The sequence below is a fragment of the Carassius carassius genome, chromosome 38 (genome assembly GCF_963082965.1).
Source record: "Carassius carassius chromosome 38, fCarCar2.1, whole genome shotgun sequence".
Lineage (NCBI taxonomy): Eukaryota > Metazoa > Chordata > Actinopteri > Cypriniformes > Cyprinidae > Carassius > Carassius carassius.
In genome coordinates this window covers 15,773,527-15,796,908 of record NC_081792.1, presented here as the reverse complement: position 1 = coordinate 15,796,908, position 23,382 = coordinate 15,773,527, and the positions used below count along the sequence as shown (strand labels likewise).

Below are 23,382 nucleotides of genomic sequence, written 5' to 3'. Positions count from 1 at the left end.
ATGTGGTATGAGCGGAGAAAAAGGCTAATAGGATGCGAAATAGCTGGCGCTTTATTCTGCTAATTTACCGATGCATTTTGTTCAATCCCGAGAGCGTGACGGACATCGCACGGACAACTACAGGTGTCACCGACAGGCATTATCTCTCGGAGAAGGTGAAAATGCACGAAAGAGCAAAGAGGCATATGTATAGTAGGGAGCAGTGTAATGTAAGGGAGCAATATAATATAAGTGAGTAATTTAAGTTTGAAGTGGAATGTAAGTGAGTAATGTGATATAAGTAAGCAGTGTAATACAAATGAGTAGTGTAATATAAGTGAGTTGTGTAAGCAGTGATTTATGTGACCTTTAATTATTTCTTATTAAACTGAAATCAGTTTTTTGGAAAATCCACATCCTGGCTTCAGTCTTCTTTTGCTGCTGAATTATGTTAACACTCATATAGAAATATAAGGAGAGCAAGAGATTGATTTGCGATGTCAGTTTATTTTTAATAACCCCCGAGAAAATTGGCAGGAGCCGCCACTGTTCATTTGTATAAGTTAGGCTTACTTGAGAGCTCGAACCCAGTTTTCTGCTCTGCTAATGGAACTGTGTAAGATATTTCAGTATCGGTATAAAAATATAGCTATTTATGATAACACTACCATGTAGTTTGTTTCTCCAAGCTTTGAATCCATCACGCTGAGCTCCCTCGCTGTCTGATCAACTCCAATGCAGCATTGCTGTTCCCGGTTCAGATATCAGCACTTTTATTGGTCCCTTCACGATCAGATCTTTTTATTGGCTATAAAGTGCTGTTAAAAAAAAACTCAAATTGTGTGCGAACTATGATTTAAAAGTAACAAAGTAGATTATTTTGCTTAATTTGTACTTAAGTACAAGTAAAAGTACAGCTTTAAAATTATACTCAAAAAAGGACAAGTACCCGAAAAACTACTTAAATTACAGTAACTTGAGTAGTTGTAATTCGTTACCTCCCACCACTGTAAATAAGTTACAATAGAAATAGATACAAATACAAATACAAATAGATACAGTGAATTGGTAATGTGCAAGTCCCTTGGCCATGCTGCAGTGGGAAGAAAGGTATTGGATACATTGCACAGTCTAGAATATGAAGCACTGGTGAACGGTGAACTCCTGAGCAACGAGAAGGTCCTTGGTCTGAAAACACACAAACAGAAGAGCATTGAAGGTGAAGGTGGTGAAGTCTGTACAGAAGATCCGGACACCTGTAACACACAGGGAAGATGATCGCTTATCAGATGATTTTAAATTTGTTGGAGAAGATCTTAGAAGTCTGGAACCTGCAAACGGAGGATCACTGAAGAGAAGGTTCTGAAGTTGTTGCAGAAGATGGGTGCCACTAAGCTTTTCGTCGTTGTTGCCATTTCAAACTACCCAAATCAAATTTTTGTAGAACTTCCTTGTTTCTCCTTAGAACAACTTATCTTAGCTCTTAGATTTTAGCCCTTACAGTAGACCACAACTGTTAAGAACAGTGTAACTTAGCGCACAGTATGGCAACAACCCTTACTTCTATCAATATCAAACTTTTTCTTCAGATGACAAAACCTACAGTACAAATACAAAGACAACTTCCCCTGCCCAGTGAACATCAATAGTGAGATCAATTCAGAACACTGTAACAAAAACCTTTTATTGGGATTCAGGAACTATTTGGCAGCTCAATCTCTTAGTATACAACATAAATAAAATTAATTAAATAAAATACAAAAATAAGCTTTATGAAATGATCTTACAGTAGATGAAGTAGATGATAATAAAATATCAGATAGGTGTAAAGCCTGGAACACACCAAGCCGATGCCGACGAACTAGCGCTGATGAAAGCCAACTGTGTTGTTGCCTCGCGTCGGGGTAAAAAGCTGCACTTGAACACACGAGAGAACTACTGCCGACTGTTAGGTAGAATGCGCGTTCAGCACCTGCGTGTAAATGAGACAACTGTCTATTTCTGCAGATATATTCGTCCATATTCTTCATTCAAAAAGGGAAACTGACGCTGCCGGCTGAAGTTATACAAACCGTAAACGAAGCAGCGCGTGCTTACTGTTTTGAATATAAATCCTGCTAAACACTTTCTTTATTCGACTCCTCTCGTGTTAATATTGAAATATTCGCCAAGGAACAATCAGGTAAGATGACATATCATTAGAACAGCCTCTATCTGTACCGTTTTGACTTTGCTCGCTGTTTTGCTATTATTCTCGTCCACTGACTCGTTCACTAAGCTGAACAGCCAATCAGAGTTCCCTCTTTCACCGACGGCCCGACTCCGATTCAACATGTCAAATCGGCAGAAGAAAAGCCGACGAGGACCAATTTCAGCCGACGGTGCGGAACACACTGAGGAAACTTAGTCGGCCGACGCACAAAAACTGCCCGGCGGCTGACCGTCAGCTTGGTGTGTTCCAGGCTTAACATAATACAGTATACTGATTGCATACATTAATAAATTGGACAAATTTCATGTACAGTAGTATATGCAGGTGCATCTTAATAAATTGGAATGCCGTGGAAGAGTTCATTTATTCAGCAATTCAACTCAAATTGTGAAACTTTGTGTATTAATAAAACCCCCTTTATTACACTTCCTTGTGTTGATAATTCAGTAAGAGGGTCTACAAGTTAACAAGATCTCTAAAATCCTTCAGATTGGTCAGACTACAACTTCCTTCAGTTAATGTAATTCTTATTTATTCAACAATCTTCCATGATTGTGCTTTACAGTCCAGGTGAAATTCCAGGCTGGTGCCCCATAAAATACTAGGGCCAACACTATCAATATTTAGTTAAGCCCAAAGCCATTACACTAGTGGGGCTACTTAGTCACTACACAAGTGTTTCTTTGTCAAACCTCAACAAAATGGGAGCAGATCCTTTGAGCATAGTTGAGGATTTTAAGTGATTTAATGACCAACAATGTTCTGATAAACTACCAAGTTTTCCTTTGATTTCTCTGCATCAGTCTGTCATCAGATGAGCCAAGTAATACACTACTACAAAACACTTCTTTACATTGCTCAGGGGCACACGTCAGTTCTGTTAAGGCGTTAACTGGAGCCATATTCACAAACAAAATAGATATAATTAAGGATTTCTCAGCAGCAAAACTGAATGGGAGACTTCGTCGAAATCATACTCTAGATTTAATACTGTCACATGGAATTGATGTTGATGGTGTTGAAATTATGCAGCCATGTGATGATATCTCAGATCATTATTTAGTTTTGTGCAAACTTCATATAGCCAAAATTGTAAATTCTACGTCTTGTTACAAGTATGGTCGAACCATCACTTCTACCACAAAAGACTGCTTTGTAAGTTACCTTCCCGATGTATCTGAATTCCATAGCATATCCAAAACCTCAGAACAACTTGATGATGTTACAAAAACTATAGACTCTCTTTTCTAGAATTTTAAATACAGTTGCTCCTTTACGCTTAAGGAAGGTTAAGGAAAACAGTCTGACACCATGGTATAATGAGCATACTCGCACCCTAAAGAGATCAGCCGGAAAAATGGATCGCAGCTGGAGGAAAACAAAACTAGAGTTATTTCGTATTGCTTGGCGGGAAAGTAACCTATCCTACAGAAAAGCATTAAAAACTGCTAGGTCAGGTTACTTTTCTTCTCTTTTAGAAGAAAACAAATATAACCCCAGGTATTTATTTAATACAGTGGCTAAATTAACGAAAAATAAAGCCTCAACAAGTGTTGACATTTCCCAACATCACAGCAGTAATGACTTTATTAACTACTTTACTTCTAAAATCGATAAAATTAAAGATAAAATTGTAACAATTCAGTGAATGAAGAGGTATCACATCGATCACAAGTGCAGTATGGAGTACCTCAAGGCTCAGTACTAGGGCCGCTACTCTTCACACTTTACATGTTACCCTTGGGAGATATCATCAGGAAACATGGTGCTAGCGTTCACTGTTATGCTGATGATACTCAGCTCTATATTTCTTCGGGGCCCTTTGAAACACACCATTTTGAAAAACTAATGGAATGCATAGTCGATATAAAAAACTGGATGATGAGTAATTTCTTACTGCTAAATTCAGGTGGTGTTAATTACAGGATCTAAAAACTCTGCATGTAATAACCTAGAAAACTAAGACTTGATGGCTGCTCTGTCAATTCTTCGCCATCAGTTAGGAACCTAGGTGTGCTATTTGATAGCAATCTTTCCTTAGAAAGCCACGTTTCTAGCATTTGTAAAACAGCATTTTTCCATCTCAAAAATATATCTAAATTACAGCCTATGCTCTCAATGTCAAATGCAGAAATGTTAATCCATGCATTTATGACCTCAAGGTTAGATTATTGTAATGCTTTATTGGGTGATTGTTCTGCACGCTTAGTAAACAAACTACAGCTAGTCCGAAAAGAGTTCTTACTAGAACCAGGAAGTATGACCATATAAGCCCGGTCCTGTCAACACTGCACTGGCTCCCTATCAAACATCGAATAGATTTTAAAATCTTGCTTATTACTTATAAAGTCCTGAAAGGTTTAGCACCTCATTATTTGAATGAGCTCTTATTACATTTAAATCCTCCACGTCCGCTGCATTCTCAAAACTCAGGCAATTTGATAATACCTAGAATATCAAAATCAACTGCGGGAGGCAGATCCTTTTCCTATTTGGCTTCTAAACTCTGGAATAACCTACCTAACACATTGTTCGGGAGGCAGACACACTCTTGCGGTTTAAATCTAGATTAAAGACCCATCTCTTTAACTTGGCTTACACATATCACACTAATATGCTTTTAATATCCAAATCCATTAAAGGATTTTTTGGCTGCATTAATTAGGTAAACCGGAAACACATCCCATAACACCCAATGCACTTGCTACATCATTAGAAGAATGGCATCTATGCTAATATTAGTCCGTTTCTCTCTTATTCCGAGGTCACCGTAGCCACCAGATTCAGTATGTATCCAGACCAGATGGTGGATCGGCACCAAGAAAGGACCTCTACAGCCCTGAAAGACAGTGGAGACCAGGACAGCTAGAGCCCCAGATACAGATCCCCTGTAAAGACCTCGTCTCAGATGACCACCAGGACAAGACCACAGGATACGGAGGATTCTTCTGCACAATCCGACTTTGCTGCAGCCTGGAATTGAACTGCCGGTGGAGGAGAACTGGCCCCCCAACTGAGCCTGGTTTCTCTCTCCATTTGGTCACCGATGGAGTTTTGGCTCCTTGCCGCTGTCGCCTCTGGCTTGCTTAGTTGGGATCACTTCATTTACAGCGAGATAATTGACTTGATTGCAAATTAATGCACAGACACCATTTAAACAGAACAGATCACTGATGTCAAAGAACTGCCTTTAACTGTCACTTCGACATGGTTTTCCTAATGAATGTTGTTTGGTTGCTTTGATGCAATGCATTTTGTTTAAAGCGCTATATAAATAAAGGCAAGTTGGACTGTCAAAGAAACATTCCTGTGTAATCAAAAAAAAAAAATCCACAAAAATGGTTTTAATTCAAAGCTTTATTAGGCTTACACCAAGCAAGCTATTGAGGTCAGTTCATTCTGGTGTCAAGAGGAATGCCACTTCAGGGTCCACTCATCTGCTCAGTCAAGTGGTTACCTATGAGACCCGTAGACGGAGGATGATGCAGGAGAAGACCGTAACCTACGGGCACGGGGACCAAAGCCTGAAGCCTTAGGATATGGAGGCATGACAGGGTTTTTCACAGTTGGAGACCCAGACTTGATGGGTAGTTGACCGTAGAACGGTGGGTACATTGGATAACCTGGATACTGGTGTTCAGGCTGGTATGGGGCAGTTGTGGTCGTAGCAGGAGTGGTCACTTCTACTGGGCTGTGGAAGCCAGTCATGTAAGGAGTCAGCTTTGGGTACCAGGGAAAAAAAAAAGTCTCATTTTAAGTTTAAGATCTCAAAGTCACCTTCATCGTTTGACTGGTGCCCTTCATACTCTGCTAACCTCAGTGGGGATATTTTTACACCATTATAAGATACTGAACCTTGACCGCCAATTACAAGTTTGCCAAAGTGGACCGGGTTTTCAGGGACTGCTCCATATGCAGCACCAGCTTCAAAAAGGGACTCAAGATCAGCCCTTAAAGAAGAACACAGTGATACCACAGCCATTGTGAAAAGTAAAATCCCCTTTGCCCAAGGCATGGTAAGTTTTCAAGCAATCCCCAGGAAATTCACAGTTATTGGAAAACCCTTAACTCTACAGCTTAATAAGTCTGCTGAGAAAGCTGTGCTATTTGTACTCACGTTTGAATCAATGAGCAACCAATCAAATCTGTTCATCAATCAGCTTGTTGTTTTCACCTGTGGCTCATTATGCTGAGGGTTAAAACAGGCACTGGGTCCCAATGTTCATACACAATTATTTGAGAATTTAATCTATGAGATGGAATTCTCTAGATTAACTGAGGAGGGCAGCAACACACCATTGAAGTGTCTAAAGCCGAGTTCAGACTGCACGATTTTAGCCTAGTTTTTGGCTCGCTGACAGGTTTTCAGAAATCGCAGACAAATGCCTGAAATCACAGGCAAATCGGTGCTCGTTCACGCGAGTGACAATCACGCAGTGTGAATGAGCAAAGACGCGATCTGAGAGAATCACCGACGAGTTGCATTTGGCATGCTAAATATCTGGACTTGTCCGCGATTCAAAATCACGCTGTGTGAAAAGTGTTCTGACCGAAAACTACATCGGCAATGACCGACAGCCAATGAGAGAGCAAGATACAGAGAAGCGGGGAGTTCGGGGAGGAGTTATAAACCACAATATCCTTGCATCTCCCCAAACATTTCCTCCTTCATATTCTTCTTTTCTTTTTCTTGTTTTCGCTGCAAATCAGCGCACAGGCAAATTAAGTATTGCAAGCTTCTTGCGGGCTACCATTTTTAATAATAATCCCAGTCTCACGTGAGAATTCCAGTCTTGCATGCGTGTTATCACGTTGTTTTCTTGTCACATCTCGCGTGTGTTTGGTTGTGAAACGTAGTTTGCATGCCAGACAGAGTTGTCGGCGATTCTTCTTATTGTAAAGTCATGCAGTGTGAAACCTTCTGTCACCAACCCATCAGGCAGTGTGAACACAGCAGCGACTGAATGCTGGCCAAGATAGTCATGCAGTGTGAAAAGAACAGTGACCTGACTACTTTGAAAATCGTGCAGTCTGAACTCGGCTTAAGCTGCCGCAAATCACACTAGAAGAAAAAGAACAAGAAATGTTCATACACTGTAAAAAATTTAAAGCTGATTCATCTAATTATTATTTCATAACAAGTTCCATAGAAATTTTATATTCAGTTAATTTCTGTCTTTACTGAAATAGTTTCATAGTCCATTCAACTAAAATGATCAAACATGGTCAAACATTTAGAAAACTACAGCAAATTGTGTCAATTAAAATTTAACCATATATGTTTTTCATATGTTACCTCAACTAAGATTTATTATTTGGGCATCATAAGAAATTGCTGTGGATCTGATTATTATATTTTATATTGCGTTTAAGAAAATTATTATCTGGTGTCTATCAATCACTAAAACACACACATTACAACACATAATAGCCTTTATTTAATAACATTTATAATATTTGTCATACAGACTAAACATGCAGGCTTAAAGGGATAGTTCACGCAAAAATGGAAATTTGCTGTTAATTGACTCACCCCCAAGCCATCAAAGACGAGTTAACTTTTCTCTTCAATTGAACTGTAAAGGAAATTTTTAGGTGAGAACATTCCAATTCATAAATTGCATGTCTCTGGCTGCCAGCTTTTGAGAGTCAAATAAACATATACAGGCAAAGCTAAATTACCAAAGGCTCCTGAGGACACATTAGCTGAGTTTCCACTGCCAGCCAAAAGCGGGTTTGCTAGTGCGTACCACAGACAGTCGCATTTCCACTTTCACTTCCGGTGCTTGTTCCTCGTAGGTGCTTCCTAGGGGCCAACGGCCCAGGTTTATTCACTCAACGAAAACCTTGGGCCAAAGCGTGCCAGCTGGGGCTAGAGGAGAGGTTATGAACAAAGGCAGAGTTTCTCTGCATCTGTAGATCGTTTGCGACGCGGATAATTTCATAAAGCTAACACCCAGACAGCAAAATAGTGTTGGCCCAGATCCGACCCACATCTGGCCCGCGTGAATCTGGATCTGGGCCGACACTGCTTGCTGTCTGGGCAGCTATAACACCAGCTTTAAAAACTTTTAAAAATAAGTTGAGCTCAAAACTCAATTTCAGACAGCAGCGAGTGTTTGAAATAACTTGATCCAATGTCGATTATAATCACCATACAAGGCAGAAATATTTATAAGCGATGCAAAAGACTAGGCATTAACATTACCATAGTAAACAAATGCGACTACTTGAAGAAATCAGACACCAGCTTCTTATTCACAATCACAATGGTATATTTATTTGGTAACATATTCTATCTGTCATAAGTCTTGTTTAAAGCTCGTACTGGCTCGACAGTGAAAATGTGACTATTGAAGCCTTATGAAGCTAAATAATCAAAAACCAGCTGCCACAAATGTTCAGTGTATGAATTGTCAAGGATTACTGTTTCAGATAAAAATCTTCTTTACTGTTTTACTGAAGAAAAATAGTCACTGACATCTGGAATGGCCTGAGGGTCAATAAAATAACAGCAACTTTTCATTATTGGGTGAACTATCCCTTTAAAGAGTCCAGTTGTCATACATTACATTTGAAATATAACTGAAATAATTATTTTAAACATTTGTTTAATGAACTTTTAAAAAAGACTAATAAAGTTGCAAACAAACATTTACAAATATTACTACTGTTCACAATTACATCTTTAAAATTAGAAAAAAAAGTTACAGTCCAACTGAACTGAGTCAAGTAATGTCCAGACACTGTATTTACATAGTGTTTTTTTACACTACAGATTGTGTCAAAGCAGCTTTACAGTATTAAACAGAAAATCATGTGTCGAAGGAACCAAAACTCCATCGTCCTTCTCTGGATAGATGAATCCAGCAATTTAACTGTAGGCTGACACACAGGTCAGATTGTGCAGAAGACTGGTCTGGATCCTGTGGTCTTGTCCCGATGGCTGTCTAGGTGAAGGGGTCTTTGGAGTGGATCTGTCTCTGGGGCACATCTAGTTGTCCTGGTCTCCACTGACATTCAGGGCTGTCAAGGGCGTCTAGGTGCTGATCCACCATATGATTTAGAGAACCAGTGGCCAACACAGGTAATGTCATCGGTAAAGACAGCAGAGAGCAATGAGATTTCTCTACAATGGTAAATCAAGGAATTATTTTTACTTAATTCAATTAAGTAATTATTCAATAAATTAATGTTATTTCGAACGTTAATGTACTTGTTCATCATTGTGTCAGTGTTTTATTCGCAAGAACAACAAAGTGAGGAAACGCGCTCTGTAGAGCAGTTTGTCCTTTTAGGACTATAATTTACAAACAGGGCTGGGAAGGTTACTTTTAAAATGTATTTAACTACAGATTACAAAATACAAGCTTTAAAAAGTAATCAGTAAAGTATTTCATTAGATTACTCAGGGTTAGTAACTTAATCTCAGTACTTTAGAATTCTCTGAAATACTTACGCTTTGTAACACAAAGGAACATATTAACTTAATGTCTTTTTTTTAGTTTTTTGCTTTCTGACATCTGTCAGCTATAATATTTGTGTTTTCTATGCATTTTATTTTTAAGAACATAAATTTTCCACAGAATTTCTATGGACAACAACACTTCTTTATGTCATTCAAATTTTCCAATCAAATCAGGCTAAATGTGAATTTGGGCAGGCCACTATCACGTATCTTGGGAAGGAAGTCGGTCAAGGTCAAGTGAAAAAAGAGAAATCATTTATACTTTAAAAGCACGGAGAGATCGCGACTGCACACTAGTAGTTAATTCGGGAAGTCATGGCCTAGTGGTTAGAGAGTTTGACTCCTAACCCTAGGATTATGGAGCACTTGAGCAAGGCACCAAACCCCCAACTGCTCCCTGGGCGCCACAGCATAAATGATGACCACTGCTGGTGTGTGTTCACAGTGTGTGTGTGCACTTTGGATGGATTAAATGCAGAGCATGAATTCTGAGTATGGGTCACCATACTTGGCTGTATGTCATGTCACTTTATTTTGTATTATTTGCAGTGGCGGTTCCTCCATTAGGGCGATTGGTCGACGCACCACCAAAGCGCGAAAGGGAGTGATTTTCTTTCACATTCAACCACAGTTAAACTACCTTTTACTACTGTAGACTGTTTGTGCTGCCTCTAAATAGCCCATTCAGCGTCTAGTCACATTTTGTGTTGTACCGCCCCCTTTTTTGGTGATTTCTGTCAAACTGAGAATCGCCCCGAGTGCTCTCATAGACTTACATACAAAGATAATTTTTTTCGAACTACAGGCACTGCAATGCAATCTCGATGAGTTCCGGGAGGGACCGGGACGTACTAACGTACTTTCGTCATTGTGCGTAACCTTAACTTGTGCAACGACTGGTGGGAACAGTGACATCCAATAATATTTAAAAACTATTTTTGAATTTTAACAACAAGAAAAAAAATGGAAAACTACTTTAATATCTTTATCAAATGTGAAAAAAAATTGAGAGATGGGGACAGCTATGCAAATTCAGTTGTCAGCTGAACTTGATCGTCATCACGGCGAACGTTACCTCAGCGCAGATTAATTCTATATCGTGTCATTAAAAGAAATACCATTCATTCATCATAGCAATAAGGATAAATTGGCAGTTAAAGAATTAGGACCACCAAGACCAAATGTAAACATCAAACAAGTATCTACAAAGGGCGGGAAGTCGTATAAACAACGATATTCAAGGATGTGGTATGAGCGGAGAAAAAGGCTAATAGGATGCGAAATAGCTGGCGCTTTATTCTGCTAATTTACCGATGCATTTTGTTCAATCCCGAGAGCGTGACGGACATCGCACGGACAACTACAGGTGTCACCGACAGGCATTATCTCTCGGAGAAGGTGAAAATGCACGAAAGAGCAAAGAGGCATATGTATAGTAGGGAGCAGTGTAATGTAAGGGAGCAATATAATATAAGTGAGTAATTTAAGTTTGAAGTGGAATGTAAGTGAGTAATGTGATATAAGTAAGCAGTGTAATACAAATGAGTAGTGTAATATAAGTGAGTTGTGTAAGCAGTGATTTATGTGACCTTTAATTATTTCTTATTAAACTGAAATCAGTTTTTTGGAAAATCCACATCCTGGCTTCAGTCTTCTTTTGCTGCTGAATTATGTTAACACTCATATAGAAATATAAGGAGAGCAAGAGATTGATTTGCGATGTCAGTTTATTTTTAATAACCCCCGAGAAAATTGGCAGGAGCCGCCACTGTTCATTTGTATAAGTTAGGCTTACTTGAGAGCTCGAACCCAGTTTTCTGCTCTGCTAATGGAACTGTGTAAGATATTTCAGTATCGGTATAAAAATATAGCTATTTATGATAACACTACCATGTAGTTTGTTTCTCCAAGCTTTGAATCCATCACGCTGAGCTCCCTCGCTGTCTGATCAACTCCAATGCAGCATTGCTGTTCCCGGTTCAGATATCAGCACTTTTATTGGTCCCTTCACGATCAGATCTTTTTATTGGCTATAAAGTGCTGTTAAAAAAAAACTCAAATTGTGTGCGAACTATGATTTAAAAGTAACAAAGTAGATTATTTTGCTTAATTTGTACTTAAGTACAAGTAAAAGTACAGCTTTAAAATTATACTCAAAAAAGGACAAGTACCCGAAAAACTACTTAAATTACAGTAACTTGAGTAGTTGTAATTCGTTACCTCCCACCACTGTAAATAAGTTACAATAGAAATAGATACAAATACAAATACAAATAGATACAGTGAATTGGTAATGTGCAAGTCCCTTGGCCATGCTGCAGTGGGAAGAAAGGTATTGGATACATTGCACAGTCTAGAATATGAAGCACTGGTGAACGGTGAACTCCTGAGCAACGAGAAGGTCCTTGGTCTGAAAACACACAAACAGAAGAGCATTGAAGGTGAAGGTGGTGAAGTCTGTACAGAAGATCCGGACACCTGTAACACACAGGGAAGATGATCGCTTATCCGATGATTTTAAATTTGTTGGAGAAGATCTTAGAAGTCTGGAACCTGCAAACGGAGGATCACTGAAGAGAAGGTTCTGAAGTTGTTGCAGAAGATGGGTGCCACTAAGCTTTTCGTCGTTGTTGCCATTTCAAACTACCCAAATCAAATTTTTGTAGAACTTCCTTGTTTCTCCTTAGAACAACTTATCTTAGCTCTTAGATTTTAGCCCTTACAGTAGACCACAACTGTTAAGAACAGTGTAACTTAGCGCACAGTATGGCAACAACCCTTACTTCTATCAATATCAAACTTTTTCTTCAGATGACAAAACCTACAGTACAAATACAAAGACAACTTCCCCTGCCCAGTGAACATCAATAGTGAGATCAATTCAGAACACTGTAACAAAAACCTTTTATTGGGATTCAGGAACTATTTGGCAGCTCAATCTCTTAGTATACAACATAAATAAAATTAATTAAATAAAATACAAAAATAAGCTTTATGAAATGATCTTACAGTAGATGAAGTAGATGATAATAAAATATCAGATAGGTGTAAAGCCTGGAACACACCAAGCCGATGCCGACGAACTAGCGCTGATGAAAGCCAACTGTGTTGTTGCCTCGCGTCGGGGTAAAAAGCTGCACTTGAACACACGAGAGAACTACTGCCGACTGTTAGGTAGAATGCGCGTTCAGCACCTGCGTGTAAATGAGACAACTGTCTATTTCTGCAGATATATTCGTCCATATTCTTCATTCAAAAAGGGAAACTGACGCTGCCGGCTGAAGTTATACAAACCGTAAACGAAGCAGCGCGTGCTTACTGTTTTGAATATAAATCCTGCTAAACACTTTCTTTATTCGACTCCTCTCGTGTTAATATTGAAATATTCGCCAAGGAACAATCAGGTAAGATGACATATCATTAGAACAGCCTCTATCTGTACCGTTTTGACTTTGCTCGCTGTTTTGCTATTATTCTCGTCCACTGACTCGTTCACTAAGCTGAACAGCCAATCAGAGTTCCCTCTTTCACCGACGGCCCGACTCCGATTCAACATGTCAAATCGGCAGAAGAAAAGCCGACGAGGACCAATTTCAGCCGACGGTGCGGAACACACTGAGGAAACTTAGTCGGCCGACGCACAAAAACTGCCCGGCGGCTGACCGTCAGCTTGGTGTGTTCCAGGCTTAACATAATACAGTATACTGATTGCATACATTAATAAATTGGACAAATTTCATGTACAGTAGTATATGCAGGTGCATCTTAATAAATTGGAATGCCGTGGAAGAGTTCATTTATTCAGCAATTCAACTCAAATTGTGAAACTTTGTGTATTAATAAAACCCCCTTTATTACACTTCCTTGTGTTGATAATTCAGTAAGAGGGTCTACAAGTTAACAAGATCTCTAAAATCCTTCAGATTGGTCAGACTACAACTTCCTTCAGTTAATGTAATTCTTATTTATTCAACAATCTTCCATGATTGTGCTTTACAGTCCAGGTGAAATTCCAGGCTGGTGCCCCATAAAATACTAGGGCCAACACTATCAATATTTAGTTAAGCCCAAAGCCATTACACTAGTGGGGCTACTTAGTCACTACACAAGTGTTTCTTTGTCAAACCTCAACAAAATGGGAGCAGATCCTTTGAGCATAGTTGAGGATTTTAAGTGATTTAATGACCAACAATGTTCTGATAAACTACCAAGTTTTCCTTTGATTTCTCTGCATCAGTCTGTCATCAGATGAGCCAAGTAATACACTACTACAAAACACTTCTTTACATTGCTCAGGGGCACACGTCAGTTCTGTTAAGGCGTTAACTGGAGCCATATTCACAAACAAAATAGATATAATTAAGGATTTCTCAGCAGCAAAACTGAATGGGAGACTTCGTCGAAATCATACTCTAGATTTAATACTGTCACATGGAATTGATGTTGATGGTGTTGAAATTATGCAGCCATGTGATGATATCTCAGATCATTATTTAGTTTTGTGCAAACTTCATATAGCCAAAATTGTAAATTCTACGTCTTGTTACAAGTATGGTCGAACCATCACTTCTACCACAAAAGACTGCTTTGTAAGTTACCTTCCCGATGTATCTGAATTCCATAGCATATCCAAAACCTCAGAACAACTTGATGATGTTACAAAAACTATAGACTCTCTTTTCTAGAATTTTAAATACAGTTGCTCCTTTACGCTTAAGGAAGGTTAAGGAAAACAGTCTGACACCATGGTATAATGAGCATACTCGCACCCTAAAGAGATCAGCCGGAAAAATGGATCGCAGCTGGAGGAAAACAAAACTAGAGTTATTTCGTATTGCTTGGCGGGAAAGTAACCTATCCTACAGAAAAGCATTAAAAACTGCTAGGTCAGGTTACTTTTCTTCTCTTTTAGAAGAAAACAAATATAACCCCAGGTATTTATTTAATACAGTGGCTAAATTAACGAAAAATAAAGCCTCAACAAGTGTTGACATTTCCCAACATCACAGCAGTAATGACTTTATTAACTACTTTACTTCTAAAATCGATAAAATTAAAGATAAAATTGTAACAATTCAGTGAATGAAGAGGTATCACATCGATCACAAGTGCAGTATGGAGTACCTCAAGGCTCAGTACTAGGGCCGCTACTCTTCACACTTTACATGTTACCCTTGGGAGATATCATCAGGAAACATGGTGCTAGCGTTCACTGTTATGCTGATGATACTCAGCTCTATATTTCTTCGGGGCCCTTTGAAACACACCATTTTGAAAAACTAATGGAATGCATAGTCGATATAAAAAACTGGATGATGAGTAATTTCTTACTGCTAAATTCAGGTGGTGTTAATTACAGGATCTAAAAACTCTGCATGTAATAACCTAGAAAACTAAGACTTGATGGCTGCTCTGTCAATTCTTCGCCATCAGTTAGGAACCTAGGTGTGCTATTTGATAGCAATCTTTCCTTAGAAAGCCACGTTTCTAGCATTTGTAAAACAGCATTTTTCCATCTCAAAAATATATCTAAATTACAGCCTATGCTCTCAATGTCAAATGCAGAAATGTTAATCCATGCATTTATGACCTCAAGGTTAGATTATTGTAATGCTTTATTGGGTGATTGTTCTGCACGCTTAGTAAACAAACTACAGCTAGTCCGAAAAGAGTTCTTACTAGAACCAGGAAGTATGACCATATAAGCCCGGTCCTGTCAACACTGCACTGGCTCCCTATCAAACATCGAATAGATTTTAAAATCTTGCTTATTACTTATAAAGTCCTGAAAGGTTTAGCACCTCATTATTTGAATGAGCTCTTATTACATTTAAATCCTCCACGTCCGCTGCATTCTCAAAACTCAGGCAATTTGATAATACCTAGAATATCAAAATCAACTGCGGGAGGCAGATCCTTTTCCTATTTGGCTTCTAAACTCTGGAATAACCTACCTAACACATTGTTCGGGAGGCAGACACACTCTTGCGGTTTAAATCTAGATTAAAGACCCATCTCTTTAACTTGGCTTACACATATCACACTAATATGCTTTTAATATCCAAATCCATTAAAGGATTTTTTGGCTGCATTAATTAGGTAAACCGGAAACACATCCCATAACACCCAATGCACTTGCTACATCATTAGAAGAATGGCATCTATGCTAATATTAGTCCGTTTCTCTCTTATTCCGAGGTCACCGTAGCCACCAGATTCAGTATGTATCCAGACCAGATGGTGGATCGGCACCAAGAAAGGACCTCTACAGCCCTGAAAGACAGTGGAGACCAGGACAGCTAGAGCCCCAGATACAGATCCCCTGTAAAGACCTCGTCTCAGATGACCACCAGGACAAGACCACAGGATACGGAGGATTCTTCTGCACAATCCGACTTTGCTGCAGCCTGGAATTGAACTGCCGGTGGAGGAGAACTGGCCCCCCAACTGAGCCTGGTTTCTCTCTCCATTTGGTCACCGATGGAGTTTTGGCTCCTTGCCGCTGTCGCCTCTGGCTTGCTTAGTTGGGATCACTTCATTTACAGCGAGATAATTGACTTGATTGCAAATTAATGCACAGACACCATTTAAACAGAACAGATCACTGATGTCAAAGAACTGCCTTTAACTGTCACTTCGACATGGTTTTCCTAATGAATGTTGTTTGGTTGCTTTGATGCAATGCATTTTGTTTAAAGCGCTATATAAATAAAGGCAAGTTGGACTGTCAAAGAAACATTCCTGTGTAATCAAAAAAAAAAATCCACAAAAATGGTTTTAATTCAAAGCTTTATTAGGCTTACACCAAGCAAGCTATTGAGGTCAGTTCATTCTGGTGTCAAGAGGAATGCCACTTCAGGGTCCACTCATCTGCTCAGTCAAGTGGTTACCTATGAGACCCGTAGACGGAGGATGATGCAGGAGAAGACCGTAACCTACGGGCACGGGGACCAAAGCCTGAAGCCTTAGGATATGGAGGCATGACAGGGTTTTTCACAGTTGGAGACCCAGACTTGATGGGTAGTTGACCGTAGAACGGTGGGTACATTGGATAACCTGGATACTGGTGTTCAGGCTGGTATGGGGCAGTTGTGGTCGTAGCAGGAGTGGTCACTTCTACTGGGCTGTGGAAGCCAGTCATGTAAGGAGTCAGCTTTGGGTACCAGGGATATTGTGGTGGTTGTGCTGCTGGGGGAGCAGCTGGGTCACCTTTAGGGTAAAAGGGATCAAATATTGGCATGGGATACTTGGGAGGGTACATGGGTTGCTGGAAAGGATATCGAAAAGGAGCAGCTGTAGGTGGCACAGTGGGAGGCAGAGTAGCAGGTACACCAGGGTATGGAGGATACCGCCAGGGTCCTCCAGAAGGGAAACGGTCAAACATCTGTTGCAAGACAGTTGGGTCACGTAGCGGTGTGGTTGGGGCTACAGTTGGGGTTATGGTTGGCTGTGCCAGAGGACAGGAATGAATCACTTCCTGGTCACCGTACATCAAAGGGAGTCGCCTTTCATTATCCTGAGGAAGACAAGTAAACCGTAGAGTATTATAATAGAGCCACACGTCGAATGACAAGTCACTCAGTTCTTTTTACAGTCATTTCCCAACAGCTTCCGGTGAATGGTGCAGTGATAAACAGCAAACCAGCAGAGGTCTCCAATGTAAGTGAGCATTGAGTGTACTTCAGAAGCAGAGGCTGCCATGATCCATCAACTAAAAGCAGAGAACCAGAGTCAAGCTATAGGTCGGATCAACAATTAGACTGACTGCAAAGAATTAGAGGACTTGCCTTTAACTTTAACATCATCTGCCCTGACACAAGATTTGACGATCATGCCAAAGGAAAAGCAGGACACAGTAGGGAGGGGACGGCTCACAGTGCAAGACACTTGCACTGGAGCTCCCATTATAATGAGTGGCAAAATATATCTTGCACCCTGTTAGGAGATGGAGAAAGAGCCTTCCAAAACAAACTCACAAAAGGCATCACATGGAACCGAGACAGAGCACTTCTCACCTTCAGCACACACACACACACAAACCTGTTGTCTGACATGACAGCCCCTGTATGGAGCAACAAGAGAGACATCCCTGCGTGCCCGCTTCAGTGAGAAGCCACAGCTAGCTGGCATCTCAGACAAAGGCACTGGGGACTCCTCTCCTGATGGTTGAGAAATGTATGGTTTATTAAAAAAAGATAAAGAAAAAGTGAATCTGGATCTGGGCTGACACTGCTTGCTGTCTGGGCAGCTATAACACCAGCTTTAAAAACTTTTAAAAATAAGTTGAGCTCAAAACTCAATTTCAGACAGCAGCGAGTGTTTGAAATAACTTGATCCAATGTGGATTATAATCACCATACAAGGCAGAAATATTTATAAGCGATGCAAAAGACTAGGCATTAACATTACCATAGTAAATAAATGCGACTACTTGAAGAAATCAGACACCAGCTTCTTATTCTCAATCACAATGGTATATTTATTTGGTAACATATTCTATCTGTCATAAGTCTTGTTTAAAGCTCGTACTGGCTCGACAGTGAAAATGTGACTATTGAAGCCTTATGAAGCTAAACAATCAAAAACCAGCTGCCACAAATGTTCAGTGTATGAATTGTCAAGGATTACTGTTTCAGATAAAAATCTTCTTTACTGTTTTACTGAAGAAAAATAGTCACTGACATCTGGAATGGCCTGAGGGTCAATAAAATAACAGCAACTTTTCATTATTGGGTGAACTATCCCTTTAAAGAGTCCAGTTGTCATACATTACATTTGAAATATAACTGAAATAATTATTTTAAACATTTGTTTAATGAACTTTTAAAAAAGACTAATAAAGTTGCAAACAAACATTTACAAATATTACTACTGTTCACAATTACATCTTTAAAATTAGAAAAAAAAGTTACAGTCCAACTGAACTGAGTCAAGTAATGTCCAGACACTGTATTTACATAGTGTTTTTTTACACTACAGATTGTGTCAAAGCAGCTTTACAGTATTAAACAAAATCATGTGTCGAAGGAACCAAAACTCCATCGTCCTTCTCTGGATAGATGAATCCAGCAATTTAACTGTAGGCTGACACACAGGTCAGATTGTGCAGAAGACTGGTCTTGATCCTGTGGTCTTGTCCCGATGGCTGTCTAGGTGAAGGGGTCTTTGGAGTGGATCTGTCTCTGGGGCACATCTAGTTGTCCTGGTCTCCACTGACATTCAGGGCTGTCAAGGGCGTCTAGGTGCTGATCCACCATATGATTTAGAGAACCTATGGTGGCCAACACAGGTAATGTCATCGGTAAAGACAGCAGAGAGCAATGAGATTTCTCTACAATGGTAAATCAAGGAATTATTTTTACTTAATTCAATTAAGTAATTATTCAATAAATTAATGTTATTTCAAACGTTAATGTACTTGTTCATCATTGTGTCAGTGTTTTATTCGCAAGAACAACAAAGTGAGGAAACGCGCTCTGTAGAGCAGTTTGTCCTTTTAGGACTATAATTTACAAACAGGGCTGGGAAGGTTACTTTTAAAATGTATTTAACTACAGATTACAAAATACAAGCTTTAAAAAGTAATCAGTAAAGTATTTCATTAGATTACTCAGGGTTAGCAACTTAATCTCAGTACTTTAGAATTCTCTGACATACTTACGCTTTGTAACACAAAGGAACATATTAACTTAATGTCTTTTTTTTTGTTTTTTGCTTTCTGACATCTGTCAGCTATAATATTTGTGTTTTCTATGCATTTTATTTTTAAGAACATAAATTTTCCACAGAATTTCTATGGACACTAACACTTCTTTATGTCATTCAAATTTTCCAATCAAATCAGGCTAAATGTGAATTTGGGCAGGCCACTATCACGTATCTTGGGAAGGATGTCGGTCAAGGTCAAGTGAAAAAAGAGAAATCATTTATACTTTAAAAGCACGGAGAGATCGCGACTGCACACTAGTAGTTAATTCGGGAAGTCATGGCCTAGTGGTTAGAGAGTTTCACTCCTAACCCTAGGATTATGGAGCACTTGAGCAAGGCACCAAACCCCCAACTGCTCCCTGGGCGCCACAGCATAAATGATGACCACTGCTGGTGTGTGTTCACAGTGTGTGTGTGCACTTTGGATGGATTAAATGCAGAGCATGAATTCTGAGTATGGGTCACCATACTTGGCTGTATGTCATGTCACTTTATTTTGTATTATTTGCAGTGGCGGTTCCTCCATTAGGCCGACGCACCACCAAAGCGCGAAAGGGAGTGATTTTCTTTCACATTCAACCACAGTTAAACTACCTTTTACTACTGTAGACTGTTTTGTGCTGCCTCTAAATAGCCCATTCAGCGTCTAGTCACATTTTGTGTTGTACTGCCCCCTTTTTTGGGGATTTCTGTCAAACTGAGAATCGCCCCGAGTGCTCTCATAGACTTACATACAAAGATCATTTTTTTCGAACTACAGGCACTGCAATGCAATCTCGATGAGTTCCGGGAGGGACCGGGACGTACTAACGTACTTTCGTCATTGTGCGTAACCTTAACTTGTGCAACGACTGGTGGGAACAGTGACATCCAATAATATTTAAAAACTATTTTGAATTTTAACAACAAGAAAAAAAATGGAAAACTACTTTAATATCTTTATCAAATGTGAAAAAAAATTGAGAGATTGTTGTCAGCTGAACTTGATCAACATCACGGCGAACGTTACCTCAGCGCAGATTAATTCTATATCGTGTCATTAAAAGAAATACCATTCATTCATCATAGCAATAAGGATAAATTGGCAGTTAAAGAATTAGGACCACCAAGACCAAATGTAAACATCAAACAAGTATCTACAAAGGGCGGGAAGTCGTATAAACAACGATATTCAAGGATGTGGTATGAGCGGAGAAAAAGGCTAATAGGATGCGAAGTAGCTGACGCTTTATTCTGCTAATTTACCGATGCATTTTGTTCAATCCCGAGAGCGTGACGGACATCGCACGGACAACTACAGGTGTCACCGACAGGCATTATCTCTCGGAGAAGGTGAAAATGCACGAAAGAGCAAAGAGGCATATGTATAGTAGGGAGCAGTGTAATGTAAGGGAGCAATATAATATAAGTGAGTAATTTAAGTTTGAAGTGTAATGTAAGTGAGTAATGTGATATAAGTAAGCAGTGTAATACAAATGAGTAGTGTAATATAAGTGAGTTGTGTAAGCAGTGATTTATGTGACCTTTAATTATTTCTTATTAAACTGAAATCAGTTTTTTGGAAAATCCACATCCTGGCTTCAGTCTTCTTTTGCTGCTGAATTATGTTAACACTCATATAGAAATATAAGGAGAGCAAGAGATTGATTTGCGATGTCAGTTTATTTTTAATAACCCCCGAGAAAATTGGCAGGAGCCGCCACTGTTCATTTGTATAAGTTAGGCTTACTTGAGAGCTCGAACCCAGTTTTCTGCTCTGCTAATGGAACTGTGTAAGATATTTCAGTTTCGGTATAAAAATATAGCTATTTATGATAACACTACCATGTAGTTTGTTTCTCCAAGCTTTGAATCCATCACGCTGAGCTCCCTCGCTGTCTGATCAACTCCAATGCAGCATTGCTGTTCCCGGTTCAGATATCAGCACTTTTATTGGTCCCTTCACGATCAGATCTTAATATTGGCTATAAAGTGCTGTTAAAAAAAAACTCAAATTGTGTGCGAACTATGATTTAAAAGTAACAAAGTAGATTATTTTGCTTAATTTGTACTTAAGTACAAGTAAAATTACAGCTTTAAAATTATACTCAAAAAAGGACAAGTACCCGAAAAACTACTTAAATTACAGTAACTTGAGTAGTTGTAATTCGTTACCTCCCACCACTGTAAATAAGTTACAATAGAAATAGATACAAATACAAATACAAATAGATACAGTGAATTGGTAATGTGCAAGTCCCTTGGCCATGCTGCAGTGGGAAGAAAGGTATTGGATACATTTCACAGTCTAGAATATGAAGCACTGGTGAACGGTGAACTCCTGAGCAACGAGAAGGTCCTTGGTCTGAAAACACACAAACAGAAGAGCATTGAAGGTGAAGGTGGTGAAGTCTGTAAAGAAAGATCCGGACACCTGTAACACACAGGGAAGATGATCGCTTATCAGATGATTTTAAATTTGTCGGAGAAGATCTTAGAAGTCTGGAACCTGCAAACGGAGGATCACTGAAGAGAAGGTTCTGAAGTTGTTGCAGAAGATGGGTGCCACTAAGTTTTTTTGGCGTTGTTGCCATTTCAAACTACCCAAATCAAATTTTTGTAGAACTTCCTTGTTTCTCCTTAGAACAACTTATCTTAGCTCTTAGATTTTAGCCCTTACAGTAGACCACAACTGTTAAGAACAGTGTAACTTAGCGCACAGTATGGCAACAACCCTTACTTCTATCAATATCAAACTTTTTCTTCAGATGACAAAACCTACAGTACAAATACACAGACAACTTCCCCTGCCCAGTGAACATCAATAGTGAGATCAATTCAGAACACTGTAACAAAAACCTTTTATTGGGATTCAGGAACTATTTGGCAGCTCAATCTCTTAGTATACAACATAAATAAAATTAATTAAATAAAATACAAAAATAAGCTTTATGAAATGATCTTACAGTAGATGAAGTAGATGATAATAAAATATCAGATAGGTGTAAAGCCTGGAACACACCAAGCCGATGCCGACGAACTAGCGCTGATGAAAGCCAACTGTGTTGTTGCCTCGCGTCGGGGTAAAAAGCTGCACTTGAACACACGAGAGAACTACTGCCGACTGTTAGGTAGAATGCGCGTTCAGCACCTGCGTGTAAATGAGACAACTGTCTATTTCTGCAGATATATTCGTCCATATTCTTCATTCAAAAAGGGAAACTGACGCTGCCGGCTGAAGTTATACAAACCGTAAACGAAGCAGCGCGTGCTTACTGTTTTGAATATAAATCCTGCTAAACACTTTCTTTATTCCACTCCTCTCGTGTTAATATTGAAATATTCGCCAAGGAACAATCAGGTAAGATGACATATCATTAGAACAGCCTCTATCTGTACCGTTTTGTCTTTGCTCGCTGTTTTGCTATTATTCTCGTCCACTGACTCGTTCACTAAGCTGAACAGCCAATCAGAGTTCCCTCTTTCACCGACGGCCCGACTCCGATTCAACATGTCAAATCGGCAGAAGAAAAGCCGACGAGGACCAATTTCAGCCGACGGTGCGGAACACACTGAGGAAACTTAGTCGGCCGACGCACAAAAACTGCCTGGCGGCTGACCGTCAGCTTGGTGTGTTCCAGGCTTAACATAATACAGTATACTGATTGCATACATTAATAAATTGGACAAATTTCATGTACAGTAGTATATGCAGGTGCATCTTAATAAATTGGAATGCCGTGGAAGAGTTCATTTATTCAGCAATTCAACTCAAATTGTGAAACTTTGTGTATTAATAAAACCCCCTTTATTACACTTCCTTGTGTTGATAATTCAGTAAGAGGGTCTACAAGTTAACAAGATCTCTAAAATCCTTCAGATTGGTCAGACTACAACTTCCTTCAGTTAATGTAATTCTTATTTATTCAACAATCTTCCATGATTGTGCTTTACAGTCCAGGTGAAATTCCAGGCTGGTGCCCCATAAAATACTAGGGCCAACACTATCAATATTTAGTTAAGCCCAAAGCCATTA

General features: G+C 39.3%; 2 protein-coding genes across 2 annotated transcripts in view; one reads left to right on the top strand and one right to left on the bottom strand.

The window, feature by feature from the left end:
- LOC132119424 (DNA-binding protein inhibitor ID-1-like) overlaps positions 1-23,382 on the top strand; it is a 300,095-nt gene that overhangs the window by 202,891 nt on the left and 73,822 nt on the right. The window lies entirely within an intron of this gene.
- On the bottom strand, positions 16,435-17,817 carry LOC132119028 (uncharacterized). Its single transcript, XM_059528770.1, has 4 exons — positions 17,700-17,817; positions 17,447-17,594; positions 17,252-17,370; positions 16,435-17,175 (listed from the first exon to the last, which is right to left on the bottom strand). The coding sequence occupies exons 1-4, from the start codon at positions 17,787-17,789 to the stop codon at positions 16,546-16,548; spliced, it is 987 nt and encodes a 328-aa protein (XP_059384753.1). The 5' UTR covers positions 17,790-17,817; the 3' UTR covers positions 16,435-16,545.

What these genes read in the sequence shown, in the direction of transcription:
- LOC132119028 (XM_059528770.1), bottom strand. Translation starts at nt 17,789, where the DNA reads ATGCCAGCTAGCTGTGGCTTCTCACTGAAGCGGGCACGCAGGGATGTC. An exon ending in AGATGATGTTAAAGTTAAAG is followed by an intron (nt 17,371 to 17,446) that starts GCAAGTCCTCTA and finishes CTCTGCTTTTAG; the next exon opens with TTGATGGATCATGGCAGCCT. An exon ending in GAAGCTGTTGGGAAATGACT is followed by an intron (nt 17,176 to 17,251) that starts GTAAAAAGAACT and finishes TGTCTTCCTCAG; the next exon opens with GATAATGAAAGGCGACTCCC.